We start from the raw sequence: 23,848 nt of genomic DNA on the forward strand, positions 1-23,848 counted from the left end.
AATCAGCACGAGAGCGAAATAGTCAACCGGAACACGCAAGTATGGACGTATGGACACTGACAAACAGTAAGGAAAACAAAAGTCTGAGGCACCGCTAAAGAATCGCTCGCACACAGAGACAAGGATGGGATGCAAGGGATATGCAACAAGGAATGCGACCGAGGAAACTTTTACAAGACACCAACCAGGAGACGCCATGCAAGGAACGAAATATGAGTAAATCAAAGAGGACGGCAATGTAGAGAAGGTAGAGAAGGTAGAGAATTTGGATGAGAAGGAAAGAGACTGCAAGGGTATTGTTCCAGAAATGCTTAGCGTTCGGCATGGAGGTTGAGCCAGCTCATATCTGAATTGTAATTTCCAGAAGGCGGAAGCTCATCAATATCGTCCGGTATGATGACGCTGGATTTGCGGGCATTTGAGTTCCGGGCGAAAGCTTGAGAATTTGTAGCTGGGAGGTTTGTGTTGCTTGCGCCGTAATAACTGTTGCTGTAATTGCTGCTGGTTGGACGTCCTAGCCAGCTGCTGTGGCCTGCGCCAGTCCAGTTTGTATCGTGTGGGTCATCGTCCGAGGCAATGCTGACTGAGTCGGCACTGGATATACGGGCAGATTGGCTTTCGGGGATGACTAGGCTGCGGCCAGTGTGGCCGCCAATCTCTGTTGTGGGACTGCCACTGTGGACTTGACCGAGCGGCTTTGGTTGGTCAAGGAATCCGAAATCTAATGGAGCAAGATTGGACATTGGCCAGGCGCTGCTACCGCGATAATCGGATTTGGTGTAGGCAGAGCTCATGGTGGAGCGATCGGACTGCATTCCAGCAAGGCTCGTCGCGCGATTGTCGTCAAAATACTTGCCCCATCCTTCATCGGTAGTTCGATCCCCAGGCTTGTTTCCAGGGCTGGAGATAGCTTCAACGGCGGCAGCGACGGCGGCAGATCGATCTGAGTCATCCGAGTACATGCTTGATGGAGCCAGTCCACTAGACGGGATCGGTGATAGACCTTGCTTGCCTAGTCCATATCCATAGCTTTGGTTGGGGGCTCTCAAAGCTTTCTCTCCGGCATACTTGCCCGACATAATGGCAAGGGAGTCATCGGAAATCGTTGCAACGGGGACTGGGCTCTTTGCCATGGGGTAAGCTCTTTCAGTCAGGGGTTCTATTCCCTGATCTTGGAAACTGAGGCGATCTTTCCTATCTCCGCCATTTCCTTGAGCTTCTGGGTTTTGTTGCTCTCTTTTGCGGCGAAGTAGCACCAAGATGGCAACTAGGATCACGATAGCACCACAAATACTTCCAAGAGTAGCACCGATAATCACTCCGACTTGCTCGCCGGAACTGCCGGAAGCAGCAGCAGCAGCAGTCGGGGATGAGCTCGGTGTGGTGGAGGCGGTAGAAGAGGCTGTGACAGTGGGTGTGCTAGATGCAGTGGCGGTGGTGGTATGTTCGTGTAGAACCTTCTGTGTGCCACTACCGAATAGCTCCGTTGTATTGACCCAGCTATTAGACGTTTGGTTGAAGATAGACACTGAGTTGTTGCCGCTGCCGCTGGAGATGACAACCAGATTATTGCTACTTTGAGCAATTGCGTAATCAGAACGTGTCGTGGTTCCGGCATTTGTGCTGTTGTACGAGGGATAGTCGCTTAGACTCCGTTTTGAAGATGAGGATCCTATGACCGAGGCTGGGGACTTGGCCAAGCCATCTTTGATCATTTCGTAGCTGGTGATAGTATTCGGCGAAACGCTCATGTCGAAGTCCTCCAAGATCTTGTTACCTTCGTCATCGCTCACGATAGCGAAGCGACCAGTTGCTGACGCGACGTCGCTTGGAAGTGTCGCTCCAGAGGCTACCCAGCCAGTTGAATTTCCATAGATATAAACCTCGGTGGTGGACGTGTAGCCGCCAATCAAGGCAATTGTTGATTCATTCCACTTCAAAAGCATCGGTGAAGCTGCCGAGGGAACGCCTTGGGGCGTTTTGGCATCAGCGCCATAAGGATAGGATGTCGATAGCACATAGGTCGATTGCGAGGCGGTGTTGGAATTCTGGTTTCCACCATACACTAAAATGGAAGCCGCATCTTCGAGATAACCCACGCCATGTCCAAGTAGGTCGATCAAGTACGATGAGCCATGCAAGGTCGACCACTGCTGGTCCTGATATGAGTACCTTTGCAGGCCGGTGTTGTTGGAGCTGCCGGTCCCGCCGACTACGTAGAATGCCAGATTGTTGTTATCACCATCAATTGCCGCGGTAACACATGCGGCTCCAGTAACGTTCACGCCCGGTGATAACGGGTTCCAAGTGGCATTATGTCCAAGGGGAAGGGAGGCGAACCCATCGGGGGAGTACACGTAGAGAGTGCTGTCGTGGACTGCGGAGCAATGTCCCTCCAAGCTCATCGGGGGCTCGGGCGCAGTCATTGTGAAGAATGTGATACCAGACCAAAAGAAAAGAATGCGGAAGGCCAGCCGGCAGAGTCAGTCGGGCCGAATAGTAGAGAATGAACGGTGACTACCAGAGCACTATCTCATCTCGGCCGGGGGGCGTTTATGAGTAATGTGCCAGCATCCGGCAGCCGGGAGATCTTCACCTCAAGAATGTATCGGTTTGGAGATTGTGGAGTTGGTATGCTGTGGAAGCGGGCGAAGCTCAAGACGTTTAAGTCGATAATCAATGATTGTAGGCAGGATTTCTCAAGTTTGAGATTGAAGTCGCGATACCGAAGCAGAATGGGAGCTTGTCCAGTCGGAGTCAACGCGTCGGCAAAAGGAGAGCGAATGAAATTCAGCGACACGTCGCGAAAGAATGAAAGCTGAAGAAGTAAGTAAACCAGACGGCGACGACGACAACAACAACCACGACCGAAGGGACAAGTGCACAGCACAAAAGATGAGGCAGGGTAGAGTGAGACAAGGACCCCCCTAGAGCCAAAGTTAGTGGAAAAAGGAAAAGGACGCCATCCCCTTAACGGCTGCCCATGACGAAATGGCCCAGCGGTAATTTCCCCTTAAACCTACCTGATCAATGATTTACTTCTTGAATTTGAGGAATTGATGGTCTCTTCCCTCCCTCTACTCTGTACAGAATTGATCTCTACTGAATTTTGTTGCTTTTCTGCTGCCTCCTGAGTGGGTCCTGATGCAGAAGAAAACCTGCCTATGTTTACAGTACGTCCTCGGCTATTATGCATGTCTCCACTGGGTTGGCTGGGTTGGTACAGTATAAAGTCGAAGAGCCGTGTATAATGCAAGGAGTGGTAAACAGCGAAACCCAACAGGAACCGGTTTGACCAACAAACAAACCCCCTTTTCCGTAGTGGAGATGCAAACCATGGATTCACACTTGGCTCGTGCGCGTGTGACTTCGAGGAACACAATACGCTTTATACTCCTGAAGGTATTTTTCAAGTGTTTCAGATAGAGTATCTGATCATAATCGCCTGATCGCATCTAAAGCCCACGAAAAAAATTAGCGTGGAATAAAATGAGACGCCCCCAACGAGGCGCTCTTCCGCGCCTCCGCTCCTCCACTTGGGCTCGTGGGCAAAACGGTCGCGTTGAATAGATGATGTATTACGTGGACCGTGCGTCTGTTACCTGTAAGAGAAAGGATTCTAACTGGAGCCGGATTGCCGATGCAGGTACAACCTTGGGGTCAGCCCTCTATTCCTGGATCTTAACTCGCACAGTCCCCTGGGCTGACTTTTGGGATATATCCAACCATAGCTAAAGGATTCGTACTACAGATCACGCCTAGGTAGGATCGAAATCAGCTGCGAATGCTGTCCGGGGGATATTGAGAAATGGTGACAGGTACAAGTATTGGTGGATATTAATAACACATGAAGAATGGTTACAAGGTGGCCCCGCTCTACGCCTGCCCGCTCTGTTTCCACTGGTGCGCCTTTTGGAGCAGCCGCGACAGATTCGCGGCCGATTGGTCGTCCGCCGGGAACACGTAGTCCATGTACTCCTCGTACCGATCGTCTTCCAACTTGCGGCGTTTCTTGACCCGCCGCGGCATCTGCTTCTCGATCTTGTCGATGTCCTCCGGCGAGCCGTAGGTGTTCTCGAATGACCGCCAAGCATTGAGTAACTCCACGCGCTGAGTAAGAATTTAGTATGAAGCTCAAACCTGTCGAGTAGGAATCACATACCTCTTCTTTCATTTCCTTGTCCTTGAACACCTTGTGTGCCCGGTTGAAGACGGCACGGGCACGTCGCTTGGCTTCCTCGCTGATAGGCCGCTCCTCCTCTTCCTCCTCTTCCTCTTCCTCTTCGGGTATATTGACTTCGAATCGGGCGTAATTGATCCACACCTTCACGTGGTCTGTCTTGGCGAGGAGACGCTCGTACAGCGCCCGGACACGCTCATACTCCTCTTCTTCCTCCTCGAATTCAATGTAAGACTTCCACACCAGCTCCGGCATGTCAAGAGTCGGCTGTTCAATGCCCAACTCGTAGAGGGCCCGCGCGCGGTCTTGATCATCCAGGCCACGTTCAAGTTCGGCATACTGGATCCAAGATTGGCTGTTGGAGGGGTTCCATTCGATCTTTTTCTCGTAAAGGGTTCGGCATCTGACGAACTCAAACAGCTGTCGCTCTAAGTCGATGTAGCCCCGGAAAAGCTTGTCCTTGGGGCAAGCACCGATTGCCATACCCAATGTCTTGCGCGCAGTTTGCAATTCCATCTGTCGAATCTCGAATTGCGCTTTCAACAGCCAGACCTTGGCAAATGTGAACTTTTTGTGGGGGATCAGTTTAATGCATTCCTGGTAGATCTGGCGCGCGCGCTCAATATCCTTAGCCTCCATCTCTTCCCATATGGCATAGAAGATCCACAGATAGATATAGCGGCGCCAGTGTCGCTTTTCTTGTGAAGGGGGAATCTGTGCAATGGCACGTTCGTAGATGTCTCGCACACGCTCTGGATCGCCCGCGGTTTCCTCGAGTCGTGCAAAGTCGACCCAGATATCGTAGTTCCTGGAGTTTTCCTTGAGTTGCTCCTCATATTGGACTCGGCGCTTGGACAGAATGACATCCTCGACGCCTTCTCGGTCACCAAACTGCTTCTCGAAAGTTGTATAGGCCTTATGCAGAATCATTGATTTGGACCGCGGTAGGCGATCGAGAGCATATTTGTAAATCGCCCGAGCACGCTCAAACTCCTTCAGCTTGGCCTCGAACTTGGCATAAGCTGAAAACAGCTTCTCATCCATAAAGTCCTCTCCCAATGTCTCGATTGCAATGCCGTACACCTCGCGGACCAAATCACTCGTTCCATACTCTTCTTCGAAACGAGCCCATTTGATCCAATTCTTTGGCTCGGGATGCACAATCGTGAAGCGCTGGAAAATCGCACGCGCTCTGTCAAACTCATTGTACCGCTTCTCCAACTTGATATAAGCACCCCAGGCTCCCTCTTCAGGCTCCCATGACATCCACCGCTCAAACACCTGCCGAGTACCAGGGATGTTTCCAAGAGTTTCCTCCATGTAGACATATTTGTACCAAAGCTTATCGACACGGGGAAGAATCGTCACGGCGCGGTCGAGGAGGTTGCGAGCATGGTTAATGTTCCGGGTTTTCATCTCGGCTTCGATATACCGAATCCAGAGAACGACAGAGGTCGAGTCGACATCAAGGGCGCGCTCGAAGATTGATCGCGCACGCCGAAACTCTTTCTGTTCCAATTCCCATGCTGCATAGCGCATCCAATTATTCATGTTAATGCGGTTTCGCCGCACATAGTCCTCGAATTCCTTGCGCTTGCGGCCTTGGTACTCGTGGAGCTCTTCCAAGTCGGCGAAACGCTGTGTTGGGGCCTGTAGGCCAGGCTCTTGCCGGTCCACGGCCTCACGGAGAAGCTGCTCCGCAGAGATCTGGATCGGCGCAGCGGCCTTGTTTTTGACCCGGGGAGGGCCTCGTGATGCCTCCATTTTGTTGGATTGAGGGTATCGAGGTTGGCGGAGAAGTCGAGTTAATAGTTGGGGGATGGTCGGGCGTGATGGACAGTAGTGAATCAGATAGTGAACAGCGTGATTTGGAGGACAAACCACAGAGAAAGAGAAATCAGTATTAGTCACTGATTCTATCTCCTCTCATAAAGGCGCACAATGGCCAAGTGAAGATGTTGAAGCTCTAATGATCCCTCAACCCAATCGCGGATTGAAATCATTGAACCTGCACCTCTGTCTCATTTCGCCACCCGCACTAGCTCTGGTGACTAAGCCACAGCTCACTTCCGCTCCATCGCAAGTAATAATTTCCACGAACCTCGACATTTAAAAGCCCCGGTGGCACCAGGTAAAAACAATTTCGCACTCGTTCGCAACACTCGCCCAGATTCCTGTCCCTCTTCGCCATCATGTCGACCGCGGAGGAGCTTATGCGCGACTTCGAGGACTCTGAAGAAGATTTCCAACAGGACGAGGACCTCGAACCGGAGCAGGAAGATGAGCAAGAAGCCCCCAAAGAAGGCGCCGAAGTTACCAATGAATTCGACCGCTCAATCACAACAGGTGATGAACTCACTCGCCTACACAAAGTCCTACGTGATCACTACTCTATCCGATTCCCTGAACTCGAAACCCTCGTCACGAGCCCTATCAAATATGCGAAAACCGTGGCTATCCTCAAAAATGGCCCTCTTGACGACATCAAAGCCATCTCGAACTCTGCAGACAATATCGTGGGAGAGTCACTCAAGGGTGTGCTAGATGGGCCGTCTCTTATGGTTGTGGCAGTTGAAGGAACGACCACCCGTGGCCGTGAGATGACTGATTCAGAATTGAAGATGGTCATGGACACATGCGAGAAGATTATCACACTCGATCGGGAACGTACAGCTCTCACAGAGAGCATTCGGTCCCGTGTTCATCAGATTGCCCCCAACCTAGCGACGCTCATTGGTGCTCATATCGCCGCCCAGTTTCTGAACCAAACCGGTGGATTGTTAGATTTGGCGAAAATTCCCGCCTGCAATTTGGGCGCCCAGGGATCTAGGCGGCAAGATGGTTTGGGTTTCGCTACGAACCATGGTGTGCGGTCACAAGGCTTCCTGTACGACTCGCCACTCATTCAGGAGGTCCCCAACGATCTAAAAAAGCAAGCTATCCGCATCGTTTCTGCCAAGATGGTACTCGCAACCCGCGCCGATGTATCAAACTATGCCAAAGATGGCTCCCTGGGCGAGGAACTGAAAGAGCAATGTTTCAAGCGACTGGAAAAATTGACTGAGCCTGCTCCTAATGCTGGAACTAAGGCTCTTCCAGCCCCAGATGACAAACCATCGAGAAAGCGTGGTGGACGACGTGCACGAAAGGCCAAGGAGGCTATCGCCATGACCGAAATGCGCAAGGCCCAAAACCGGATTGCTTTCGGCAAGGAGGAAGCAGAAGTTGGATACGGCACAGGCGAGGGCACTGTCGGTTTGGGTATGCTGGGTCAACAGAACGATGGCCGCATCCGTGCCACACAAATCGACCAGCGTACCCGTGCCAAGCTCAGCAAGAACAACAAGGGCTGGGGTGCATCAACTCCCGCCAGCGGCACCGCCTCCTCACTGCGTGGCTTCGGTCAGGGCGGCGTGAGTGGTACGGCCAGTGTTCTACAATCCAAGGGCCTCCGCAGCTCCGGTGTGGGAACTTCCTTGGGTGGCGGCTCCGCCGGTACTGCTAGTACCATTGCATTCACTCCTGTTCAGGGCCTCGAGCTTGTCGATCCTAAGGTGCAAGCTGAACTCAGTCGCAAGCGCAAAGCCGAAGAGGACCGTTGGTTTAACTCTGGCACGTTTACTCAGGTCGGCGGTAGTCAAAGCAGCACTCAGGCCAAGGAGAAGGATGGGTTCAAGGTCCCAGCTCTTCCACTTAAAAAGAAGGTGGACACCGGTGCGGGCAAGATGGGCCCACCCGCTAAGCCTTAGTCGCATCCGCCTCTTACTTTATTTATTTTTTGCGGGTCTGCATTTGGGCGGCGTTCAAGAACGATCAATGACCAGGGGTGGCTGGCTCTTTCATTTTAACCTTGTGATACCAATTTTGTACAGTAGAAAGGTCATATTCAATCACAAAATACTCAAAGAATCCACGATGAAAAATAATTTCGATTGCTTGATCTATTGGTCTGTCTTTGGAAGGCACGATATATTTCTAGATAAGGAGGCGCGATTTTCGAATTTAACCCCTTCAAAGGTTTTTATTCTTTTGAAAATCTTTCTTTCTATGCATAAAGCCCTCCTCCCCTCATTCTCGTTCATTCTGCAAGCCTCATACCAAATAATTTTACGTTCATCAAATCCAAAATAGTGTGGAATAAGCTTAGTCGCATCATTATTTGTATCTAGCATTCCTACACCTTCCAATGCCAAACAAATCTAATTGATCTTAAACTGGGGTGATTTCAAATGGGCGTCACTCCAACTTTCGCAATCAATTTATGCGGTCAGATGATTTATAACGCAATTGGGGATCGAAATCTAGGTTCTCGGGTGGCGAAGATTTGATCTGTGTAATCAGCAAGATGCTCATCGCTACATTATTTAGACCGAATCACAGTTCGTAAGCAGCCCTTAGTCAGTGTGCAAAGGTTGAACAATATGCCACTTCATGGCAAATTATTAGTCATATACTCTTGCGGTAGCCTTGACACTTCAGGTGGTGTATTAGGTACATGCAGATCAGGGGCATAGGTGTCACGCTCGGGTGTATGTATAGTGCGGCCCCCTATGTCAACGCTACGGAACCATGGTTCAACTCGGAAAACCCTGTTCTAGAAGTTACTTAGCCATACAATTGTACCTATATTGGATGTCAAGAATGGTACATTTGATGTACATTAAGGTCCCAAGATTTCCACCTGGCATGAAACACGTAGAGCAACAGCGTTCAGACGGGATTTCATCACGAAATCGTACTCAACGAATCAATCATAAATGTGTGAGGATATAAAGGATCCGACCCAAACTTTGATTATGGCACTCTAAATGGCGTGCTTATGCCGAGTTCTTTAGCCGTTCTTTCGCAATCTGGGGGAATGTGGCACCAAATAGAGGAACACGGTAGCGGTGTGCAGAGCTTGCGTGTCTAAATTTTATGACGATCAAATTTTCCAAAACCCATAAAGTTAATACTTCTTTTCTCCTGACCTTTCTCTCGTTATCGTCGCATTTTTCGGCTTGCATAGACTCGCCAACAAAACGGCTCGTGATATACCCGCATTGTGTTCGCTTCTTGCAAGCATGGCGATAGATGTGGCTGCCCCGACACTGAACAGCACAGCAACAAAAGCCGACTTTGATAAAGACGCAACCCCTCGGCCGATTCTGAATCGAATCCTCCGCCACGATCTGGTGACATCTGATTTCGATGAATTGAAATTCCACGCTGCAGCATCTCGTCAATTACAATTAGGCGACGAGAATACCCAGCACGAGTCTTCAGACATTGATTCTCGCCTGATTGCCTCACCATACAATGGGTCGGCTCATCTCCTGGACTTAAACAGTCTGGACACGCAAAGCCGGCTGCTATCACTGGCATTGACATATTTCACGCCAACCCGGGACGACTATGCCACGGCCGAGTATCTTGATTCATTCAATTGGACCGAAGTCTTTGCTCTCTTGAAAATGTTTTCAGAGGCTGAAAGTCACACATGGACGAAACAGACTTTCTATGTTGTTTCGTTTAGGTCAGTACTCAAGCCGGGTGTTGATAATGATCATCTCCATGATTTGGATGCATATTCGCATCAGGAAGCAACCACTAGTGGTGGATTGTTGAAGTATTGGTTCGGCACGAAGAATGTCAAGAGACAGAATCTGGCGACTTGTGAGTATTATGTCAATCTCAGTGGGTGACAATGACTAACCCCATGAACAGGCATCTGGCGGAATCGGAATGATGCAAGGTTAGGAGGTCGGGGGCCGTGGCATGCAAAAGCTAGGGTGGCGGGAAGGGAGTTGTATGAAGATATCGAATTCTCAACTCTGAAGTTGGTAATTGAGGATGACGTCTCGTCTTGGAGCATGAGTGGCTGGACGAGCGAGGATGAGTCCGGGATTTGAAGATTAGCGCATTTACTGGAGTTTTTTCCTTCCACTTAGCATCAATAGATATGTGAAATCTGGTGATATAAAAGTGGAGAGTATCTTTGAAGGGTAGTCAGCCAGAGTATCAGATTGTACTGGGACTCATGCAAGGGTCATGCTGCATGCATAGCCCTATCTGGTGACCTTGCATGCACTTATTGGTAGTATAGATCAACATTGGAACATGCTGCGACTGTGAAAGCGCATGGGATATTAACGATGAGAATGAAGATTGAGAGCACTAAGCCCTTAAAGATCTTTGGTGCATATGGGACTGCAAAAATAGAGAAGCAAGGGTATACAGATATCGGAATAACTCCGAACGTGCCTGTAGATCACTGTCAAAAGTTATAATCGCGAGAACGAAAGATATAGACACCGTGCAGCATATGTAATTAACTTAGAATATGACGCATTTTAGATGCGATCAAAGCCAGTCGGTTGTTCGCATTTCCCCACTGCAGGAGAAAAGAGTAGAATTTCCCGCAGTGGAGACATCATGGGTTCCACACTCTTCTTAATCAAGTACACTTCCCCGCAACAAAAGCGGGGATTATTACTCTTCTTTCTTTAATATCGGCACCATGCTGCCCAAAGGAATATTCCATGGAGGCACAAGCTCCACAAATTTGCCGACCTTCTCTGTCATGCAGGGGCATAGATGACAATCACGTTAATCTGGTTGGATATGACACTGCATTATTGAATTGACCACCCCCGCAACCGCGGGGCCCCGTGGAAGCTATGAGGTTATATATTTGCAGCATATCCCACCAGGCATCATTGTCTTTTAATTCAAACATTTCATTGATATACACATAATCTAGCATCCCAGCTTCACGAAGCCAATATGGTTGCCATCCTAGCGGACCGCCTCGAGGTCAATGACGGGCCCTTGAACTCAGACAACGCAGCTCTTCTTCGCCCTTCCGATCCCACACTACCCCTGGAGGAGCTCCGGAAGCGATTCGAAGAAGACGGCTATCTCTTCCTGAAAGGGATTCTTCCGCGCAACGATGTCCTGGAAGCCCGGAACGCATACTTTACATCTCTCAAGTCCACCGGTGTTCTCAAGCCCGGTAGCGAGCCAGTTGAGGGCGTTTTTGATCCAGCCAAGAGCCACGAACAATATCCCGGCATTGGTGCTGGGCATGCGGATGGAAATGGAAGACCAGGTGGTGAACAGGCGGCAGCATTTGTGGACCTAGCCCTCGATGCTCACTATCAGGACTGGTATGCAGAGAAGTTCTGCAACCACCCCGCTTTGTACGACTTCATCGCTCGATTCTCCGGCTGGAACAAAAACACTCTCAGTTATCGTCGCACGTTACTCAGGAACAATATTCCCGGCTCGAAGCCCATTGGTGTGCATTATGACCAGATCTTCTTGAGACATGGTGACCCGACCAGTATCACCGCCTGGTGTCCAATGGGAGATATCAAGTTAAACGGCGGGGGACTTATCTATCTTGAAGATGGTATGTTGGGCGTCGCTTGTAGTTGCCGTGACACTTTGTGCTAAATGGACAATAGGTGACAGCATTGGGCTGGAGCTAGAAGAAGCCTTTTACAAAAAGGCAAAAGAATCCGGGATGAGTGATGAGGAGGCTAAAAATGCTTTCAATTCAAATATGATGGCAACGGGCTTGCTGTCGGAATTTCCGGCTGAATTTGCTCGAGATCATAGCCGACGTTGGTTGGTCTCGGCCTATGAGGCTGGGGATGTTGTCTTGCACAAGCCTCATATGGTATGTCACCCAATTTACTAAATTAACTGCATCTAATGATGTTCTAGATTCATGCGTCGACCATAAACCATGACCCTGATAATGTGATTCGCCTCGCGACTGATCTTCGATTTTGTGACTCGTCCAAGCCAATTGATAAGGTGTGTCTTAGTGAGGAATGCAAACAATCTGAGTATCTAGTTGCTAATTCAACTTTCCAGCGGTGGATGAACCACTATACCTTCAATGATGGTGTTTAGTTGGACAGAAGTTGTAATTTTAAACATTCTACGCGAATGAACTCATGTTTCTTTCATACAATGCCGTTGATAAATGAACCACTAGAAGGAGAATGTAAGACAATTGGATGAAAATCACCAGAGAAAGTAGAGCAGTCGTTGGAACTGAACGGTCTGAACTGTCGCAAGTGCACTTACACAGGTCAGGCTTTCGACCGGCTGGATAACGAGGAGGACGAAAAATCATCCCGTCATGCCGTCTATCCCAGCAGGGGCACAATTTCACAGGATTATTTGCTTTCCCTTCCCTCGGCACTGTCATTATGATTTAGTGGAAGCATGTTATTGGTTTATCCAGCCTTTGGAATGCCGACACCAGGGATTAACATCGCGCACGGACACCCCTAGCTTCGCAACAAGCGTCTCCCAAGAAACGATGGCAGCCAGTAAACACCAATATATTCAATTTAGAACAGATGGCTTACAGCAAGCATGGCAGCTAAACGCTGATTAATTAGCGAAAGTGATTGTAAAATACAAGATGGCTGGCTAGGTTGGTAAAAAATGCGACGGTCGGTATTCGTCTGTTGAGTCCCCTTACAAAGTGCGCACAACCTTCATTCCGGAGAGCCACAACAATTACAAGCCCCCTCAAAACACAACCTATATGAATCATAGATATCCAGGTGGGTCTACTTCGCGTCTGCAAATATCTTTCTCCATATAGTCTCCCTTGGCACTGCTGTCCTCTCTGTTGTCTCAGATCACCAACTCTATACCCAGCTTTGCGCGAATACATCTTAAGACGATTGAATATGATATTCCCGTCTAAGGCCTCCTGGGGAGTCGTAATGGTCACAGGCCTTCTGGCCGCGACTGTTTACGCGATCCCAATTCGCGAGTCGAACACCGATACCCAAAACAAACAGAGATCAACGATACAGCCTCGCGATCCGGTAAATGATCCTACAATCCACACATATAATTCTCCAGCTAACAAATAACAGAGATTGATGCCCTTGACCACTGATTACATAGACGGCATTTTGGACATACTGGGCATGGATTCCCTGAACAAAGTCCTGGTACCAACATCTACTACAGCTACTACAGCTACTACAGAAACCCCAACCTCAAGCGCAATCCATGGGGTTGAAGTCACGACCACGGCGACTCCAACCATTGCTGAGGAGATGCCGGAGCCTTCCTCGATCACGACCGCTGATGAGATGACCTTCACAACGACTATCAAAAATGGAAATAATAGGCCGATTGAGAATATCCAAGTTGGACAAGGCTGGAAGGGCTCCAATCGTCTCCAGGCTTCGGATGTTCCTGTGATTATGGGTGCTGTTGAGGAGGAGCTTGCGAATAGATTCAATGATCTCGTTGATAGCTCTGATGAACTTGGGTTGGACTGATGATGATCACTATCATCATTTTGCCTATCAAGTTCCGTGTTCGGTACGGGCAATCTTGAAACGATGGTGGTGATGGACGGATTAGATGATTTGATGTTGTTTACCCTGTAATGATTTATAGCCTTACAAATGTATAACTAGCTTGCTTCTTGGATTTCCATCATTGAAAATTTCGAGGAATTAAAAAGGATTCTTAATAGACATATGCCCCTGTAAGGAAGGATTGATGTATGTTTATCTTGAGTTTGTTCAAGTTTATGCCTCTGACCTTGGAACCTTTACAAAAATAACGTACGAAGGGCAAGCGTAGGAGCATCCGTGAACATGCAAGTTAATAGCGCAACTTTGCTCGTAGGCATTCATCCTCTGCTACCTAATTCTTTGGCAGAACCTAGTCCCTCGGGTCCTACCAAGATCAAGTGATAGTAAACTGTTCCCCCTCGTTGAAGAACTTCGAGCTACTTGAATATCCTCGTCCAAGAAGGCCTGCCTGGAAGTGGTGAACCGAAAAGACTTGCCATTATGGACGATCGAGACGAACATTTGCGAGGAGAGCACATGGAGAAAAGCCCCAGAACATGGATAAATCAGGTGACGCGCACGGGGTAGTTCAGCCGCGTCGTATTGTTTCTTCTCCCATTATGAACCGACAGGCAGATCAATCTTTCATAAGATTGCTCACAGAAGAGTATTTCGTTGCCTTAGTGAGCATGGACGAGGATGATGAAGAATTACTGATCAACACCACCAGCTTCCACCATTTCATGTCCTTTGTTTTCAACCCTTGATCTGTGATTTTTACTGCTGTTCCCTGTCGACCAATCCAATCCCTTTAAGCTGTTGGCCTTCGCGTCGGGCTCAGGGCTAAAAGGCGTGTGTGTCCCCAGGATCAACATGTTCAATTTGATTTGATTATTGGGTTTAATGACTAATTATCAAACCCGACGAACTCACTTTAGCCTTCATGAAGAGAATGAGGACAAAAGCTGGATTATTTGAATCGGCCATGCTAAGTGAACTCTACAAGCACCGAAAGTCTGGACTCGGATTCTCACGTCTCCTCGAATTCAATTCACCCCTTCCACGCCACATCAACAAAGCCCATTACAACCAGGGCGATGTCATATTTGGGCCACTCAGGTAAACATTGATCTGCATGGCCTGGAGCTTACCATCGTAGTACTGAAGCACTTCAAGCGTGTCACCGGTAGCTCCAAATGGAGCCACCATTGTGATCTCAGCTTCAGCTTCCGTCGCCTTCAGCCACACTTCCTGCGCCTCCTGCGACGATGCCATACGATTCGGGATGAAAGCGGAGACATTCTGATAGGGGTAGACGGTGCCCGGGATGATGCCACTAGTAACGACGAAGCCTAATTCTTCATCGACGACGAGAGCCACTCGTGCATTGTCATCAGTGGGATGATCATCTGGCCAGCTGCAGCCGAGCGGGTCGCTGGAAGCGTTTCCCCATGTACCAGTATCAACAACCTTCCAGCCCAGTTCGGTGAATTGGCAGTCGTCGGCGACACTGACCGCAAGGCTGTTGGTTGACGAGAAAAGGGCATCACTCAGATTATACAGGTAATCTCTGCTCGCCTTGGTCCGATTTGTTGGAGGCGACATCAATGTTGCATAATTCGTCGGAAGCTCTGCGGCCGAGTAGGAAAAGCCGTGGTCTCCGCGATTGCGGTTCATGAACAGTTCAAGCTCGGTGATCAACCGATCGACAACCTTGATTCGACCACGAAGGACTGTTTCCTTGGCGTCGTCGCCTTCGCTAACATCCAGGGCGAAGTAGGCCGTGCCATTTGTTGTGTCAATTGCCAGCAGACTAGGCTCGCCTGCCTCAGTGATTGTGCGCCACGCCGTCATCATGGTGACCGCTGCCGGGTGCGAGTTCTCAGTCGCCTTGTACATCGGTGCCAACGGCAGCATGGACGGATTGTGCACGACCATCGAATCAATGATTCCTTGGACAATGTTGGTCATGCATGTTCGGGAGCAGTCGCTGCTATATGAGCTTCTGCGTGCCAGATCGCTTCGAGCAGCATTTCGAGGAATACGCATAGATTCTCCGCCTATCGCCGACATCGCCACGACGATGCCTATCGACAGTTGAAGCAGCTTAGACAGACCCAGAAATTGCATTGTCGCGAGTTGACCGTAATTGTAGCCAAGTTGCTGATTTCAGGCAGGCAGGGCTATGGATTCACTACTCAGTGAAGGAAGCTTGGAGTTGGATTTTCTGGGGAAAAAACCTACGCTTTATAGGTCGACTCCCCAGACTGGGTCCCGCGTACTCCTCATCCTTCCAGGATTTACTACATAGCACAACAGCTCTATGCAGATGAACAATAATGTCCATAACTGTGCAGGAGCAATCCAGACAGCCAAAGCAATATACTTCTCGGCTCCACGCTCGGCTCCACCCGCTGAATGGTAGGTGATATCCTGATTCAAGCCTGGAGAAGGACCCACCTGGAGTATCCCCGGCAGTTTTGAAATAGTAATATAGATGTAATTACCCCTATAACCTTGGTTAGAAGCATGTATAAAGACGGATGATGACCTATCAGGAACTTTAAAGCCTACAAATCGGGCCCTCCTCAAAAAGCGGTTTAGCTCGAGCAAAGAGGCGTTCACAATATGTTAATATTGACAGCGCAGTTCGGGCCCTCCTCAAAAAGCAGTTTAGCGTAGTAAATGAGGCATCTCCAATAGGCCAATGTCGACAATTCGGGCCCTCCTCAAAATGCGGTTTAGCGTAGAAAGAATAGCCTTTGATCTGATGCGGGGTCCGGGGCGTTCGGGGTAATTCTATCTCCCACTTGCTCATTGAACACACATATTTCAAAGCACCTTTAGCCGGTCAATTGTACGAATATAGGTATCTGACGAGTACTCTCTGCGCCAAGTTAGAGCCTCAGCGTGCATTGTGAAAGGATTCTCGTCGACGGTCAAGTTGTCAATTCCGAATAAGCAACAGCCAATAGCTGCGTTATTCCCATAGGCTGGCTAAATCCTTCTAGCGCCGTACTCGTCGCGTCGTTGATTGGCAATAAAATGATTGTCTCTGTCAGGTGCTTGAAGGTTTCTGAGCACCTGCGAAGCATTTGTAAGCTTTCTCATAGTCTTGGGAATATATGTCGGGATCAAAGAAGCCAATGCAAGACGCCTTTCACATTCCGAGGATCTAAGTGCCTAAGGGATCCTATGGCTTGAAAAGCTCTACTGGATGCCATCGCTCCAGTATGTTGATATACACGGAACAATAAGAGGAGGCTGATACGCGATGCCGTTTAGCTCCTTGCCACTCCAGCTTCGATATTCTCTGTCAATTCAAGGACACTAACCAAATTCCAAACTCAATGGTCCTATGTGACCGAGAGCAGTGGACAAGTGGCGCTGAGTCTAATGCCCCGGGCTACTTGGCTCTAGAGGCCGAAGGGCGCGGAGGAGAGTACCTCCTAACCAGTCTCACTATACCAGCCTCTAGCGAGTCAACTAAGAATCAGGTTATGATCAAGGTGCTTGACCCCAGTTTCACACATCCCCACTTCTCATTCATTACTCCGGGTCGAATTCCATGAATCTACTAGCTTCAAGTCAAGAGAGTCGTTATCATGCCTTCCAAGGTTAGGATTACACGATCTTAATTGAACGCGCCGTGGAGGAAGATCGATGAGGCCTTTGTTGAATTCACCTAGTCTTTCAATATACCTCTGAGGATGTGATTTATCTAAATTATCTTTTAAGTCGTACTTTGAGCCAAAAACTTCCAAGAATTACCCGGAAAATAAGAGGTTGCTGCTAAGTGTTGAGATGACCACATTGACTGTCCACCTTGAGTGTCCACACCAGCTTCAAGTGCCCACAAACTCTATTCAAGCCGCCAATGATAATTCTCATTTGAATTACTACACAGGATTATGGTAATGTCCACTACTCGTATTGTCCTCTCATATCATCATATGATCCGCGCTAACGGGATCAGCCGACTATCAAAGGACCGGATGTCCCACCCTGTCCTCTAGAGCTGTCCACCTTGATCGTTCACCTCGTGCTAAGCTCTAACCGAATCCGGAATAGTGATGCTTTTTCGATGCTATTCTCTGAGCCTCTTGAATGATCCGCTTGTTTTGGTTGGTCAATGACGAGTCGATAGTCCACCGGCATCTCCGAATTTCTGTTGACAGAGGCAGGACCTTTTGCCCCGGACCCCAGATACAAGCTCGTGAACCAGATGTCTCCACTTTACCTGGTGTGGGGATGTACTTAAAACTCAACGCTTCTTCCCCAGATTCCTGGACAACCCGGCGAGAAGATCATTAATTCATCAGACATGGCCTCCGAAGATCTCCATCGCGGAAGGTGGCTTATATTCAGATGAAGCCATCCGTCGCGGAAATCTTCTTGGAGAGGAGGAGCGTCAACTCACGCTTTGGCAAAGTGCCATGGGTAACAAACGCGCTCTCCTGATCTGTAAGTCAATCAAGGTGGCCTTGTATCTTCGGGTATCTGACAAACCACAGGCAGTGTCTCCTTCCTAGGAAATATGCTCTACGGATACGACTCAATTGTTAATGGAGCCTCCGTCTCCATGCCCTCCTTTCTCCTGTACTTTGGAAGTATCGGACTTACTGGATCAGCTTATTTGCCATCAATCTGGACATCTCTTTGGAACTCCATGTCCCTCCTCTGTCAAGCCATTGGTGCATTGATGGTTGGATCTATATCCGATCGATTTGGTCGTAAGTGGCCTGCTTGTGCTGCTGCGACGCTCACAATTGGCGGTACTGCGATGCAATACTACGCTGAGTCTCGAGGACTGTTACTAGCTGGCAGAATGGTGAACGGATTGGGAATCGGAGTTGTGGTTATAATGTCGATGACATACGCTTCAGAAGTCGCACCTCTTCGACTTAAAGGTGTGTTTCAGCAAGGCTTGGTTCTGTTTTATGTCTTTATGATGGCGGTGGGTCTTGCTGTCATCAGAATCTATGTTCCGCAAATGGCCCCGCAGGCATTCAGAAACGTTTTCGCCATTCAATGGGCCGTCGCAGGCATTAATGCCCTAGCATTTGCAGCAACTCCAGAGTCCCCCAACTTCCTGATTTCCAAAGGTCGTTTGCCCCAAGCCCGTAATGTTATGGCTCTAATCTATGGCAAGAACAACTCAATCGATGATCGCCTCGCATATCTGAACAAAGTTATTCGAAAAGAACAGGCAAATAAAGCACTACAGTCGGGCTCATACATTGAATGCTTCAAAGGGGTCGATATTCGAAGGACATTGACTGTTGTCTTTTTATATACCGCATAGAATTGGGGTGGTGCCGCCTTTCTGTCTCAATCCATCTACTTTTTGATCATTGCCGGCCTCCCATCAATCCACGCATTTGACGTTTCAATTGGTGGCTTTGGCTTGGCTATGATCATTATCGTGTTGAGTTGGATTTTAGGAGGTAAAGTTAGGCGGCGGGATGCCTTCATGGCAGCATGCATCCTTAACTTTCTTTTCATGTTGACGATCGGGGCACTATACTACGCGCCTGGGTCCAGTGGTCTATGGGGAATTGCAGTTCTCATGTAAGCTGATCCGTGTTCTTACTTTGAGCATCTACTGATAACAGTCGTTCAACTTCAGGAACGTGATGATCTCCTTCCAAACCAGTCTTTTCCTCGGTATGGGATACCCGATTGCCGCAGAAATATCAAGCTATAGGCTTCGAGCCAAGACATTGTCCATTGGTGTCATTACACAGACAGTCACTGCCTAGTTGGCTCGATTTATTGTGCCATACATCTACAACGTTGATGCTGGCAACTTTGGAGCTCGAACAGGATTCGTCTTTGCGGGACTGAGCGTTCTCCTGATCATTGGCACCTGGTACATCGTGCCTGAAACGACTGGCCTTACCATGGAGGAAATCGATAAGGCGTATATCGATAAGATTACTGTGAGAGCATTCCAGACACGTATTGGAAGCGGCCAGGTTGAGGCTTGATGAAGAAGTCCAGAAAAGCCGAGGTATAATTGACTCCAAATTGGCTCTATTCGTCTCTACCGCGGCTCGGGCAGAAAGCTTCATAAACATTAGCTATGATGTTTTAGCAACCAATGTATTCCGATAGCATATATTGTGTTTATCTACGATGAAACTTTGAATATGACACTCATTTGGGAATCTTGATCGTTCCAAGTACCGTCAGCGTAGAGCTTTCCAGTATCTAATCCATATTTTATACTATCTTCAGAACTCTTAGGTAGAATCAAATGCCTTTGTAATGAGATATGTGGGCCGAGTGGCTTTTATACGTTTTCGTGTGTAGTCATTGTCAATGATGTGGGTTTCGATCTGATCCTTTATTTTCTAACCTCTATATACAAGAAGGGTCTCCCTCTCGCCTTATAGTGGCAATGGAATGTGCCATCGGATTCCACTAGATTCAATGGCCCATACAAACTAATGTGCTGTGACTTGCTACAGTAAGGCGGCTGTTAAAAGTCTTGCTGCAAACCCGTCTCTTCTCTTGACAACTTCGGAATTAATATATTCAGGAAACAATGCAAATTTATTGGCAGCTGGATGGCGAGCATTCACCAGAGTAGTGTAAGAAATGACCAAAATGACAAAGGTCCTGCAACCAAGCACAATATCAAGGAAGATAATTCTTGATGTTCTGGTGAACACCAGTATAAGAGCGAAGCATGGGTGATTAACGTAATTACGGACGCACCCATCACTTCGTCTACATTGTTCATGGTTAGTCGCTGATATAGCGAGCTTTATGAATACGCACAAATTTGGTGACGAGTATTCTCTGTCCAATAGATAGAAATGGCCAAACAAACTGCGAGGATGTTGGACCATGTCCCCATGCCTAAGTCAAGTTAGACCAGACATTTTGGGCTGACTGTTAAATTTCAGCTGTCACTGCTTACTCAGGATAGCCGGGGGCGCTGGCTGCGTTATATGACACTGGGTAGATTTCCTCTTCATTATTACCGAAGGATTGTGTGAGTGTGCCCAGAGCATCGGAGAATGTCATGCAATTTTTCATTTGGCCTCTTCTTGGCATTTTGATGCCCCACTATAGTTTATCATCTTTGCACAACTGTGTCTCAAAACCCTGACGCAAAGACTGACCAGGGGCTTCTGATCCCAACCTTTCGTCTTTGGAGGCAATTTCAGACAATTGGAACCAAGGACCAGGGAAATGGCCATCAGTGATGGTGCGAATATCCATTGCCCTTGTTGAAAATGCTGTGATTAACATAACCAGATGAGAGAAGAAAATATCACATGATGCGAGCCTCCCAATAAAGCGATATTGAAAAGGCTCAAATCAATCGATCAATACATGTCGTGGAGTAAGATGAGAGAGAGTGTGTGTAAGCAAAATCATTTAATAGACCTAGGTAGATAGAACGGGAGGTGTCTCCTAGCGTTGAATATGTATCTGCGGATTCTAATTAAGATCAAACTTCTGGACGCTCAGAGACAAGCGAAGAATGTAATCTCCCGAAGTTCCTTGCTTCCAACCTTGGAAAGTCTCACTCAGAATTGTGTGCTCTTATTGGCGTGAATGCAAATAGTATAAATGTATGACAGTCAGGATTTGCATCCTATAACTGACGTGTGGCTTATGCAAGCCGGTAGTCTGGTGGCTTCCACCTGGGTGTGAGATGGGAATCATGGGTGTTTGGCCCCCTTGCTTCCCTGAGGATCTGCTATTTGTCCAAACCAAAACCTAAACGCGAGCATCCGGCCATAGGATAGGTGCGGAACATCCCGTTGTTGGCTACGGCCGCGTTCCCCGATTTTCACTGTTGGAGTCGCCCTGCAGATCAGCACTATGTACTTCAAAGTGAAAAATTCAACTTCCACCGGTCGCTCCTCCGTCTTTTTAATGTATGGCTACTCACTCCATGCATTTCCTTCCCTGCGAGCCCATAAGTGCTGACACATTCCTTGGAATACGAGCCCGACATTGTTGACATTGGAACCCACATTCCAGATTCCAGATCATGCCACGACGACCCCGTGTTATGGTCGAGAACCATTGGAAATGGGCCAAGGAAATCCACACTTGGATCTAAACATCGTGGGTTTATTCCCTTGCTTGTGGGAAGTAGTGCTTGCATCAAATCTGCCGTAGGTGATATGCTAAACATCACGCGAATCGCTTCTGAATATGATTTGTAGGTATTACTTCCAATTTCTGAAGAAAATCTTTCGCACGTTAGACGAAAAACCCATTTCGGAGAGGCTTTTCATGCGGCATATTCAATTGCTACTGGGTATCGGCCTTATAATATTGAGTTTGACAAAAATAATCCGAAATCTTGATGTGATCTGTCTTCAAATACCACAAGTGTCGAAGATCTACATGAAATTCTTACGGCTCTGATTCCTGCCACTAACGGCTGTCCTTTGCTTCAGCGCGCGCTATTCCTCTTATGGTGTTTGAGTTATGTCATGGTGTTTGAGTTATGTCTAATTAAAGATGGAGCAAAAGCAACATTCCGTGAGCTCTCTCAGGGGACAAGAAATAAGCAAACATAAATAATGGCCTGTTCCCCCTTTTCGATAGAACGTGCACGCCAACTATTAACGCAGCCTGTTCAACTCCCTCTTTAATCTCACCCTCCTATCTCGGCTGGCCTTCGCTACCATGCTTGCACCACTTGTATTAGGCATAGCTGCGCTTGCCAGCGCCTTCCCGGTTTCTACGACCGAAAGTGCGACCACATATCCGGCCGTGGGCTTTTGTTTGGGAGATTGTTGGACACATGACCCTGGCATGGTCCAGCGTGAGTCAGATGGCATGTACTTTCGCTTCTCAACGGGAAGTGGAGTAAACACTATGATGTCCCCCTCGCTCGCGGGTCCATGGGTGAATGAGGGTCCTGCACTGCCTCATGGCTCAATAATCAAGTTGGACGGTGTCGATAGCATGGATATTTGGGTATGCAAGCCGAACTCGGATTCGCGTATCTTATGGAGATTAAATACTGACGTGTGAATCAAAGGCTCCCGACGTGCACTATGATAGTGGAATCTACTATATGTACTATGTGGTATCTAAGCTCGGCACGCAAAACTCGCAAGTCGGTGTAGCCACGTCTACGACCATGGAGCCGGGGTCATGGACCGACCACGGCGTGATTGGCTTGCCCGCTAGCGGCGACTACAACCGGATCGACCCCAACTGGATCACCATCAACGGCAAGCAGTATATGCAATTCGGCTCTTACTGGAAGGATCTCTTCCAGGTTGAGATGGAATCTCCTCTAAAGGTCGGCGGCGCGGCTCCGCACCAGCTTGCATTCAATGCTAGTCTCAACCATCGCGAGGAGGCTTCTTTTATGTTCCAGCACGAGGATTACTACTACCTCCTGTTCAGTGGCGGTGTTGCTGGCTCCTATACAGACACCTCCCCACCCCAGGGTGAGGAGTACCGGATACACATGTGTCGCTCAAAGAGCGGACTTGGAGACTTCGTAAGTGCTCTTAACCTGAATTCATGGAGATCCCAAAATAAAAGCCCTCTAACCCGTTTACGCACAGGTTGACATGGCTGGTGTCTCCTGCTTGAACTCTGGCGGCACCATCTTGCTGCAGAGCCATGACCAGATCTACGCTCCCGGTGGACAGTATGTAACCCATATCTCTTCCTAGAAGACATGCGATATATGAAAACCTGCTAACGAGATCTTCTAGGGGTGTCATCCACGATAAGGAGCTAGGCCCTGTTCTGTACTACCAGTACTACCCACTGGAGTTGAAGCAGGCTGGCGGTGTTGGTAACGACGGCTTCAGATACGGCTGGAATCCTCTGGGCTTCAAGGATGGCTGGCCATACGTGATGTCTACCATCTAAACAAGACCTCATCGAAAAGTTCACCGCATGTTCCGACCATTTGCGCGGATCACAGTGCTGTCATTTTGCTTCTTTCTCCCTGTGAATGATTGAGACCATACTTTTTTTGTCTTGAATCCTGAGTATCAGAGTGTACTCACTCGCTTGTCATCCGGCACTTTGCCGACGCGAGTTTATATGATAATTCCTTATACCAATTATAATTTATAACTTTCGGGGGGACGACTCGGACGAGTGCTCGGACCCACAACCACTTCGGGAATTCCTCATTACCTCCATGTAGTATGCAAAGTCGAGAATCAAGTAAGACCTATAGAGATATCTCACATTGTGCTGTTTCTTGTAGTCGGGTCGGTATAATCTTGGTAAACTAGTCCCTTGCATACAAGGACCATTTGGAGAGCCAGGGTTCACACATATCTCGTCCCAAGTACTCGGTGCATTTTTTGGTGGCCGCAGATAGACTTGGTGATTA

The 23,848-nt window shown here is 48.4% G+C and overlaps 11 protein-coding genes across 11 annotated transcripts; 8 read left to right on the forward strand and 3 right to left on the reverse strand.

Moving 5' to 3' along the window:
• Window positions 1-311: 311 nt before the first annotated feature.
• On the reverse strand, window positions 312-2,426 carry N7484_010910 (uncharacterized protein; the record flags this gene model as incomplete). The annotated part of the gene is made up of 1 exon (XM_057121297.1): window positions 312-2,426. The coding sequence occupies one exon, from the start codon at window positions 2,424-2,426 to the stop codon at window positions 312-314; it is 2,115 nt and encodes a 704-aa protein (XP_056967051.1).
• A 1,450-nt stretch (window positions 2,427-3,876) lies between these two features.
• clf1 (putative cell cycle control protein (Cwf4)) lies at window positions 3,877-5,944 on the reverse strand (the record flags this gene model as incomplete). The annotated part of the gene is made up of 2 exons (XM_057121298.1): window positions 3,877-4,110; window positions 4,163-5,944. 2 exons carry the CDS (start codon window positions 5,942-5,944, stop codon window positions 3,877-3,879), a joined length of 2,016 nt encoding a protein of 671 aa, XP_056967052.1.
• Window positions 5,945-6,372: 428 nt separating this feature from the next.
• Window positions 6,373-7,929, forward strand: N7484_010912 (U4/U6-U5 snRNP complex subunit PRP31; the record flags this gene model as incomplete). The annotated part of the gene is made up of 1 exon (XM_057121299.1): window positions 6,373-7,929. The coding sequence occupies one exon, from the start codon at window positions 6,373-6,375 to the stop codon at window positions 7,927-7,929; it is 1,557 nt and encodes a 518-aa protein (XP_056967053.1).
• A 1,314-nt stretch (window positions 7,930-9,243) lies between these two features.
• N7484_010913 (uncharacterized protein) lies at window positions 9,244-10,071 on the forward strand (the record flags this gene model as incomplete). The annotated part of the gene is made up of 2 exons (XM_057121300.1): window positions 9,244-9,835; window positions 9,887-10,071. 2 exons carry the CDS (start codon window positions 9,244-9,246, stop codon window positions 10,069-10,071), a joined length of 777 nt encoding a protein of 258 aa, XP_056967054.1.
• An 874-nt stretch (window positions 10,072-10,945) lies between these two features.
• Window positions 10,946-12,082, forward strand: N7484_010914 (uncharacterized protein; the record flags this gene model as incomplete). Its single annotated transcript, XM_057121301.1, has 4 exons — window positions 10,946-11,573; window positions 11,629-11,843; window positions 11,891-11,983; window positions 12,044-12,082. The coding sequence occupies 4 exons, from the start codon at window positions 10,946-10,948 to the stop codon at window positions 12,080-12,082; spliced, it is 975 nt and encodes a 324-aa protein (XP_056967055.1).
• Window positions 12,083-12,876: 794 nt separating this feature from the next.
• On the forward strand, window positions 12,877-13,482 carry N7484_010915 (uncharacterized protein; the record flags this gene model as incomplete). The annotated part of the gene is made up of 2 exons (XM_057121302.1): window positions 12,877-13,017; window positions 13,069-13,482. 2 exons carry the CDS (start codon window positions 12,877-12,879, stop codon window positions 13,480-13,482), a joined length of 555 nt encoding a protein of 184 aa, XP_056967056.1.
• A 578-nt stretch (window positions 13,483-14,060) lies between these two features.
• N7484_010916 (uncharacterized protein) lies at window positions 14,061-14,270 on the forward strand (the record flags this gene model as incomplete). The annotated part of the gene is made up of 1 exon (XM_057121303.1): window positions 14,061-14,270. One exon carries the CDS (start codon window positions 14,061-14,063, stop codon window positions 14,268-14,270), a length of 210 nt encoding a protein of 69 aa, XP_056967057.1.
• Window positions 14,271-14,586: 316 nt separating this feature from the next.
• On the reverse strand, window positions 14,587-15,633 carry N7484_010917 (uncharacterized protein; the record flags this gene model as incomplete). The annotated part of the gene is made up of 1 exon (XM_057121304.1): window positions 14,587-15,633. One exon carries the CDS (start codon window positions 15,631-15,633, stop codon window positions 14,587-14,589), a length of 1,047 nt encoding a protein of 348 aa, XP_056967058.1.
• Window positions 15,634-16,853: 1,220 nt separating this feature from the next.
• Window positions 16,854-17,075, forward strand: N7484_010918 (uncharacterized protein; the record flags this gene model as incomplete). Its single annotated transcript, XM_057121305.1, has 1 exon — window positions 16,854-17,075. One exon carries the CDS (start codon window positions 16,854-16,856, stop codon window positions 17,073-17,075), a length of 222 nt encoding a protein of 73 aa, XP_056967059.1.
• An 864-nt stretch (window positions 17,076-17,939) lies between these two features.
• On the forward strand, window positions 17,940-19,493 carry N7484_010919 (MFS general substrate transporter; the record flags this gene model as incomplete). The annotated part of the gene is given in 5 exon segments (XM_057121306.1): window positions 17,940-17,967; window positions 18,018-18,787; window positions 18,809-19,074; window positions 19,211-19,253; window positions 19,266-19,493. 5 exon segments carry the CDS (start codon window positions 17,940-17,942, stop codon window positions 19,491-19,493), a joined length of 1,335 nt encoding a protein of 444 aa, XP_056967060.1.
• A 2,671-nt stretch (window positions 19,494-22,164) lies between these two features.
• N7484_010920 (uncharacterized protein) lies at window positions 22,165-23,373 on the forward strand (the record flags this gene model as incomplete). The annotated part of the gene is made up of 4 exons (XM_057121307.1): window positions 22,165-22,458; window positions 22,523-22,993; window positions 23,061-23,146; window positions 23,214-23,373. 4 exons carry the CDS (start codon window positions 22,165-22,167, stop codon window positions 23,371-23,373), a joined length of 1,011 nt encoding a protein of 336 aa, XP_056967061.1.
• Window positions 23,374-23,848: the final 475 nt, after the last annotated feature.

The sequence above is a fragment of the Penicillium longicatenatum genome (genome assembly GCF_028827895.1).
Source record: "Penicillium longicatenatum strain IBT 33135 chromosome Unknown contig_7_segment0_segment0, whole genome shotgun sequence".
NCBI lineage: Eukaryota > Fungi > Ascomycota > Eurotiomycetes > Eurotiales > Aspergillaceae > Penicillium > Penicillium longicatenatum.